This window comes from Myodes glareolus, chromosome 6 (assembly GCF_982192425.1).
Source record: "Myodes glareolus chromosome 6, mMyoGla1.1, whole genome shotgun sequence".
NCBI lineage: Eukaryota > Metazoa > Chordata > Mammalia > Rodentia > Cricetidae > Myodes > Myodes glareolus.
Window position 1 is genome coordinate 48,558,943 of NC_142031.1, and position 9,329 is coordinate 48,568,271.

Sequence of the window (9,329 nt, forward strand, 5' to 3'; positions counted from 1 at the left end):
TAAGGACTTTAGCTGAACCCAGGGCGGTGAGCGGAGGACCTGTGATTTCTCTCATTTGGATGCTATGCTTCGGACACCTAGGCAGAGGGGGGCGTCAGCTGTGACATGCCATCACGCTCTCATCCATTCCATGGGCGTTTGATTCTATTTCCACACCTCCTGCTAAGGGTGTGGCCCTCTCGTCACCAGGCTTCTTGAGTGATAGAAATCTCACTGGCAATAAAGGGACAGGGCTTGCACCGCTCCAGATCACAGGCAGGATCTCAGGAGAAACCTAGGAAGATCTCTCTGTGTCTGCCCCTTCTCAGAGAGCAGCACATGAGTCTAACTCCTCCTGGGTGACAGCGCAGCATCAGCAGTTTGGAGACAGACAAGCCAGAGCCTGACCCTCAGGAGCACCTGCTTCTGCGGCTGGTGAGGGGTTTGCCAGCCACTTAATGTTCTCTCTCTTATCTCTTTATCTCTCTCTCTGTCTGTCTGTCTCTCTGTGTGTCTCCCTCCCTCCCTCCCTCTCTCTCTCTCCCTCTCTGTCTCTCTCTGTGTCTCTTTCCCTCTCTCTCTCTCTGTCTCTCTCCCTTCCTCTCTCTCTCTCTGTCTCCCTCTCTCTCTGTGTGTATGTGTGTCTGTCTCTCTGTCTGTGTGTCTGTCTGTCTGTCTGTCTCTCTCTCTCACTCTCTTTCTCTCTCTCTCCTCCTTTGCCCATTCTGTTCTGGAAGAACTGAAGAAATCTCTATCCATTCTTCCATATGTCTACACAGGCCTTTTCTCATCTGTTCGCTTGTTTGTTATTTGTTTGCTCAACACATTCTCCTCAACACTGCCTCTCCACCCACACTGTCAGCCCTGATGGAAACACGGATAAAGACGTCAGGCTTTGGTCGTGAAAACAGCTCAGCTGCCAGTGTCAACCATGGGAGTAAGAGTCAGGAAACCCTGCTGCTTTCTATTTGTGTCATTTTCTTTGATCTAGTCGAAGGAATCTAATATTTTATAAAGTATGAGATATTGCTTGTAAAGTTTGTTTTTCCAGTCAATACATCTGTCTTGCAATCTTTTTACATACATGTAATCATGAAGATGTTTAAAGCGATATTCAATGCGTAGTTTGTAAAAAACACACACTGCTGTAATGCAAGTATAAACAGGCAGAGAAGGGAGCGGCACACCCAGGAGGCAAGTAAGGATCATGGAGCCTGCCTTACTTTGCCTTTACTATTCAACTACTTAGTGCTATTCCCAGGTCCTGTCTTTCCAGGTGTAAAAACCCGGATCTCAGAGAGGGAGTGAGATGCTTAAGTTTTAGACAATGACAGGTAGGAGCAGGGTCCGCTGAGTCTGGGTTCAAAGCTGCGTTCCCATCACTTTCAGTCATAGCATTTGGCTCCTCTTTCCTTATGGCATGTGTGTGTGTGTGTGTGTGTGTGTGTGTGTGTGTGTGTGTGTGTGTTGTCATCATAGGAGAGAAAGGGATTTGATGTTCATATCTGTTATAGACCTACACAAGAGCAAAGAGAAAGTCTATCTGATGTAATGTCTTCCCCGTGCTTAATACATAAAAGAGAAACTGTCAGGAAACATGTCCTTTATGAGTGAAGGAGTAGAGAGTCAGATGCACAGGGGAGAGGATGGATTGGCATAAAGGCAACTAATAGATTGGCAGTTGGTGTATAAATAAATAGATGGATGATTGATGGTTGAAAGGAGAGTAACTGAGAGATGAGTGCACAGTTGGACCATTGGATATAAAACTGTATGGATGATGGATGGATGGATGGAAGGATGGATGGATGGAAGGATGGATGGATGAGTTGATGAATAAATGCTCAGAAAGTAATTGGTGGATTCATGAATGGATGTATAAATGAGAAGATGAATAGATACATGCTGGATGGTGGATGGACAGGTGGATTGGTAGGTAGGCAGAAGAGATGCAATGGAGAGAAGGCATAGCAGACATTATGTCACTCCAATCATAAGAATTCCAGTCTGATACAGAAGTGTGAGGAAAGGCCCAGGGCGTGCCAGACATCCTTCACTTTGCCAGAGTGCAAGACAGGACTCGGAGAAGAGGTTGAAGACTGCTGGCAAACGCTCGCTCTCAAGGCAAAGGAGAGAGAGACTGACCTCAGATGAGAGAGTCACCAGGACAGTGCCAAGACGGCCCTTACTTCATTGGAATTCTCCATTTAGGTTAACCCTGAATTGTCCCCAGCCAGTCATCCCTTAGTATAAATGGAGGGATACGTGAACTATTTGCCTGATCATCAGTCCTGGGGAGGAAGAGTCTTCCCCAGCACAGTCAGGAGATTGTTCTGGAGGAAAAAAGCAGGGTTCCAGACAGATGCCTACTTTCCTTTTATTTTCTTTTTCTCTCCCCTTTGGGTTTTTGAGACAGGATTTCTCTGTGTAACCACCCTGGCTGTCCTGGAACTCACTGTGTACACTAGACTGACCTTGAACTCATAGAGATCTGCCTACCTCTACCTCTTGAGTGCTGTAATTAAAGGCAAGAGATACCGGTTTTGATGGGCCTATAATAGCATTGATGAAATACTCCATCATATTGTGATTCTAGAAAGAACACACTCCAGGGACTCAGATCTTGCCCAGTCTGACCATATAGAAACTTTCCTATTCAGTTTCAGTAGCCCAAAGTAGACATGTCAATCTGCCACCCAGTCCCCTCAATATTTCTACAGAGACTTTCTACCTATATTCTCTTTCTTCCAGAACAAGACAGCCGGGCTGAAAGCCAAACTTGGAATCTAAGAAAGATGAGCGGTCCTCGACCCTTGAATGCGGTGGGTGAGGGCACCAGAAAGGATGGGGATGTGGGAAAGTGGTGGGAAATTTCGTGTTTCAGAAACAATAAAAGGATGACCAAAAAATATGCAGACCCAGCGATAGAATCCAAGTTGAAGAAAGGGAGAAGGAACCCAGCTACATCTGCTTCCAAGACCTAAACTCTTACCACTTTGATTCTCAGTCAACTGCTTCTCTTCAAAAACGAAAAACTGACCCCCAATACCATTCTTTCTCAGATGACACAAGATAGGATCCCAGTCATGGCTTTAGACATTCTGAGGCTTCTACAAGTGAGCAAGAAATGCAAAATTCCTCAGAGCACCGTGAACTTTGGTGACTTGTTTGAAAGTTCTAGCAGGGGAGCGCAGTTACTCACTCACTTTTGACCTAAGTGTCAATCAGGGAAGGCCTTCCTCTTTGACTGAGTGCACAGTTTCAGGAAGGACACACTGACATAGCGAGGGAGGACGGGGACATCTACTGAGCCAGCCAGATCAGCTTAATTAATCCCTGAAGGTCAACGAGGTGACAGATGTTACAGTCAGACCACACTGACCTCCTCAGAGCTCCATCTGGAAGGAGCCCAGGAAGGACCAGGAGAGAGCCAAGCCCACCAGATGTGACCACTGGAGATGACCTTCAAAATCCCACCCACTCCAATCTCCACCCCTACATGCATGCACTCACTTATATCTGCAAACTGAATTTAGACTCAAGGCCGGGTTGTCATACTTGAGGAATGCAAATAGGAGGTACTCAGGTGAATTTGAATTCCACATCAGTAATAAATGGTTTTGTTGTCTAAGTATATACCTGAAATATTTGGGAAATGCTTACACTAAATATTTATTTTGTTTGTTTTTGTTGTTTGTATTTTTATTATTTGAGAATTTCATACATGTATAGAATGAAACATGATCATATCCACCCCTATTCCTCCCCCAACTCCCATCATATTTCCCCCAACATGTTCCCTCCCAACTTATGTTCTCTTTTATGTGTGTAATAATCCACTAACATGTTCACGGGTATGGAATCACCAGTGTGATTCCCATGGTTGGATAGGTGCCTCCATACTTACTGGCTTTTTATCTGAGTGTCAGGGCCTGAAAATACAGCTCAATGTTAGAGCATGGGTCTAGTAGAAGGAAGGCCTTGGGTTCAATTCCCAGTACCACAAAGACAACCTTGGAAGTGAAGTTTGAGTGACACAGGTCCCTTTTGTTTTAGCTGCCAACCCTAACCTTAGGCTTCGTTGCACTGTTTTTGTCTTCCTATGTCTCTCTCTGCTCTAGGAAAGATATGATATGACGGGCGACCGCCTGGCTCTGACACTGTGTGTCACCAAAGCCCGGGAGGGTTCTGAGGAAGACATGGATGCCCTGAGTCGCATGTTCCATCACCTAAAATTTGAAAGCACCATGAAGTCAGATCCCACTGCTGAGGTACTGAGTTGCTAGCTCCAGGGCAGGAAGAAAGGGGGTAGGACCAGAAAGGTAGGCCTCACGGCACCTATCTGAGCCTGCTCATTCCTCTTCCTCCAAGCAATTCCTGGAAGAGTTGGAAAAATTTCAGGAGACCATAGATGACAGGGAAGAGCCCGTCAGCTGTGCCTTTGTGGTGCTCATGGCGCATGGAGAGGAAGGCCTCCTCAAGGGAGAAGATGAGAAGATGGTGAGACTGGAGGACCTTTTTGATGTCTTGAACAACAAGAACTGCAAGGCCCTGAGAGGCAAGCCGAAAGTGTACATCATTCAGGCCTGCAGAGGAGGTGAGGACTGGGGTACCACATTCTTCTTCTTTGGTGAAAGGGTATTCAGACAAAGTCTCACTATGTATCCCAAGCTAGCCTGGAACTCATTATGTAGTCCAGGCTACCTTCAAATTTATGTTCTTCCTGCCTTGGTTTTCCAAAAGCTGAGGTTATAGGCTTACATCATCATGCCCAGCTGAGTCCATGTACTTTTAAGATTTATTTTATTTTTAGTTTTGTGTGTGTGTGTGTGTGTGTGTGTGTGTGTGTGTGTGTGTGTGTAAGTATGTACATGGGTGACTGTAGGTAATTAAGGAGGCCAGAAAAGGGTGCAGTTCCCTGGAGTTGAAGCTACATGGGCCCTGAAAACTGATTTTTGGTCCTCTGCAAGAGCAACAAATGTTCTTAACCACTGAGTCATCTCTCCAGCCCAGGGTCTGTTTTCATCCAGGTTGGTCCCAGACTCGGGACCCCAGCTGGACCCAGCATGCAACCAGCTTGCTCTACAACCTTCTCTCTGTCCCACTTTTCTCCTTGACTTTTTCTTCTGCTGCCCCTTGGTTTCAGAGCACAGAGACCCCGGTGAAGAAATGGGTGGAGAGCAGGTTGCTGCGGTCATGAAGAGCAAACCCCAAACCATCCCAACCTATACGGACACCCTCCACATCTTCTCCACGGTAGAGGGTATGAGGTCGCAGCTGGCCTGGGGAGGCTGGTGCTGCCCCTCCCATGGCCTACGACCAGCATGCCTGACCCCTGAACTTTTCCTTCAGGAAGTCACCCTCTCCCAGGGCCCCCTCTGCTCTAAAGATTTCTCCAAACTCAGTTCTCTGATTTTTGCAGGTTACCTCTCCTATAGACATGACGAGAAAGGCTCTGCCTTCATCCAGATCCTGACAGATGTGTTTACAAACAATACAGGACCCATCACAGTGTTGCTGGAAGAGGTAAGGCAGCTGAGTCATCTGGGACCCCTACCCAGGCTGAGCCCCTCTCAGCCTTTCCCTATGCCCCCCATCTTTATACAAACATATTGGGGCTCCCAAGCTCACCATGCATGGGGATGGATCTTAAGGTAGGTGTTTTTTTTCATGTATTTGTATTTGGTATGCATGTGTGTAGGCACACATATGTAGGGATGGGTGGATGTGCGTGCATGTTTGTGCATGGTGGGGGCTCAGAGAATCTATCCAAATTGGTGAAGTACTAATTCAATGAGAAACCCTACCTCAATAAAACATTATGAAAGAAGACACTCCAATGTCACCACCTCTCTCAGATAACTCTCACATGCACGACAGGAACATATATACACATATAGACACACATACAAACCAGCTAACCAGTGATTCCATGGAAATTATAGAATACCAGAGGACAATTACTGTCTCGAGACATGGATACCCACCAACCCTTCTCTGCATCCTCATCCATGCTCTCATGACACCAGCTCCCCAGAAGCCCAGTCCCCGAAGCTGACCACGCCTATTGTTGCAGGTAACCCGACGCATGGCAGAGATGGAGGTGATTCAGGAAGGAAAACCAAGGAAAGTGAACCCTGAAATCCAAAGCACCCTCCGGAAGGCTCTCTACTTGCAGTAAAAGCAAGGGCAATGGCAGTGTTGCTGCAGGTGTTCTCTCTGCCCACACAGCTGTTTAGAGACAGCCACCAACATTCCTCAAAGATTGCTGCTGGATTCCTCGTTCATCACACCCTTTTATCCATGTCTCTTTTTAGAGCAAGTCAGACAAAGCAAAGCATATATTACCAGCAACATTAACATCACCTTCCTCAGGCTGGACCCCCTACATCAGTTACCGAAGACTCAGATTGCCTTTTTATAGCTAACCTTCCACTCCCTTTGTCTCACTAAGCCTTCCTCTTCCTCCTATGACTCATACAAAAATAGTTACTCCTACTTGAAAGGGAGGAACTTACTGAACAAGTACTAGAAACTCCCTCCAGCTAAGGTCATCACTGTGGGATTTGGGCACTAGGCTGGAAGATAGATCAGCCATATTGTCTTTCAAGTATATGTTTCATGATTTTACTGACATGTCTGTCATTGTGAAAACTCACAGTTTAAGATGGGACTTTTCAGTCCAGCAGTAGGGTTCACACCTTTAATCTCAGCACAAGGGAGGTAGAGGCAGGAAGATCTCTGTGAGTTTGAGGCCAACCTGGTCTACAGAGTGGGCTCCAGGACAGCCAGGGCTACACAGAGAAACCCTGTCTCAAAAAAAAAAAAAAAAGAAAGGAAGGAAGGAAGGAAGGAAGAAAGAAAGAAAGAAAGAAAGAAAGAAAGAAAGAAAGAAAGAAAGAAAGAAAGAAAGAAATGGGGGCTGGAGAGATGGCTCAGTGGTTAAGAGCATCCTGAGTTCAATTCCCGGCAACCACATGGTGGCTCACAACCATCTGTAATGAGGTCTGGTGCCCTCTTCTGGCCTGCAGACATACACACACAGACAGGATATTGTATACATAATAAGGAAAGAAAGAAAGAAAGAAAGAAAGAAAGAAAGAAAGAAAGAAAGAAAGAAAGAAAGAAAGAAAGAAAGAAAGAAAGAAAAGGGGGGTCTTTCTTTCTTTCTGGTTCCTTTTCCCAAGCTTGCCTGACTTCCTCCCCCTCTTGACCTGGCCTGGGAATTCTGACCATGGTTCATACACCCCTCACATCCCTCCAGCTGATTTTGAAATGGCTGTTGCACCTGTCTCTCTTCTCTTCCCTAGCAGACTCAAGGTTCAGCCTGGATGATTTCAACTCTGTGGCGGCTAGAATCCTTCCTCATCTCTCTGCACAACCTGTAGGAGCAGGCCTGTTGCTTAGAGTCCAAAGCTATCTAGTTATCACACCCAAGTTTCTCATGCTTGGTTTACAATTTGTCGTTATGGGGAAGTCAAGGCAGGAAGTGCACAGCTAGTAACATCATAGAATAAACATTCTCTTCAAAATCACAGAACTGGAGCGTGAAACAATCACACTAACATAAACTTCTGGGCCCTAAAGGATTTGAGTAGCTCCTCTCCTCCAGCTAGTAACCTTATTCCAAAAGGCCTGTCCCTGGGAAGGAGGTGCCATGAAAGTTGTGTTGACCTCTTAGACAGTCACCATCACAGCGGTTTCTTCAGCCCCAGCATAACCAGCACGCACACACACACACACACACACACACACACACACATTCTTAGCCAAAATATCTACAAAACGTCTCTGCTCCTGATGAGACTTTGTTCCTCTTCTGAACCCCAGAAACTAGGCCTCAACTGTCTAAGTTACCTATCAGCTCTGTTTCCAGGATTCAGTGGCATTTCCAACCCAAAGCTTTCACATTCTTCCCACAAAACCTGTCCAAAGCATAAAAGCCACATGGTCAGCTCTGTCATAGCAATGACCCCACTTCCTCAGTACTCATTTCTAAGAAAGAGGTGTCTCTGGATGCCTCAAGGAGAAACAAAGAACACTGCTACTCAGAGATCAAAGTCAAACCCCACATCTGTGTTTTCTGAGTTTTTGTGATCCAACCCAATAAGGCCTCAGATAAATTCATCTCCTCTGCTAGGAATTCGTTCTCCCAGAAATTCTAGCAGCCTCTCCTTGTCCCCGCCTCTGTGCCTCTGCCCAATCACCATTTCTCCAGGCTTAGGACTCCCATGTATCCGCCTCTTCTCCTCCCTTTTTCCCACCGCCTCCCCTAACCACTTACTCCACTCCTATACTCCTTCTAGTTTATGCTGCCTCTTACCCATGAAAAAGTTCTATAATTTCTTTTGTTGGAGGACAGGAAGCAATCTTTGACTGGCGTAATGAGTATTCAATAAACAGTTGTCAAACTTGGCAAGAAATGTGTTAGTATCTTTGCTTTGAGCCTAACTTGTGGGAAAGATAGAAAGAGTGATAGGTTTCATTTCTCCCCACCCGCCTCCCCATGGCTAGTTACTTCTCATGTGTGTCTACAATAAGCAGAGATTCAGGACCTGTCTCTCACATACAAGAAGATGTGTTAGGATTTATAAAATTACAGGTCACACTTCAGTGCCAGATGGCTATACGGTATGTATTTTTAATGTGCAGAATGTTTCCAGAGGACTATCTGGGCATACTATCATGCCTTGTCTAAGCTACATGCTGGAGATCATCTTGTTATAGGAACATAAATACTTAACAGACATACCATGCTTCCTCTTCTGGTGCCCATAGCGACATGACATAGCAGATCATACCTTCACTCCTACAGAATTCAGACATATCCTCAAATTTTTCACTTCTCAGCATCCAGGAAGTTAAAATCTGCCTATTGGCATGCATAGTCATTCACATTTAAGGAGATTTTAAAGTAGTATCACTTTTATTTATTCTTTGAAAATTTCACCTATGTAGACAATGTATCTTGCTCATATACAACCCAACTCTCACTGCCCACTGATCTCTCCTCAGGATCCCCCAAGACATTCCCCTTCGTGTCTTCTCCTTTTTATTTTTCTGTTAAAAACACACTGAGTTCAATTAGCGATGCCTGTTAGAATACTGATGATCTTGACTCAGTCTTGTGCAGGTGATCATAGCAGCAGTGAGTTAATGGGGACAACGGCCATGCATGTTCAGAAGACAACATCACACGGCACTCCTCCACATCCTCCAGCTCTTACTTTCTTTCTACCACCAGTACCACAACCCCCTTTTCTTGAGACAGGGTTTCTCTGTGTAGCCCTGGCTGTCTGAGAACTCGCTCTGTAGACCAGACTGGCCTCAAACTCACAGAGATCCACCTA

General features: G+C 45.7%; 1 protein-coding gene across 1 annotated transcript; it reads left to right on the forward strand.

The window, feature by feature from the left end:
- The first annotated feature begins 233 nt into the window (after window positions 1–233).
- Casp14 (caspase 14) lies at window positions 234–8,402 on the forward strand. The gene is made up of 7 exons (XM_085690737.2): window positions 234–414; window positions 2,731–2,801; window positions 4,101–4,250; window positions 4,351–4,576; window positions 5,126–5,242; window positions 5,402–5,505; window positions 6,056–8,402. Exons 2-7 carry the CDS (start codon window positions 2,775–2,777, stop codon window positions 6,158–6,160), a joined length of 729 nt encoding a protein of 242 aa, XP_085546863.1. The 5' UTR covers window positions 234–414; window positions 2,731–2,774; the 3' UTR covers window positions 6,161–8,402.
- Window positions 8,403–9,329: the final 927 nt, after the last annotated feature.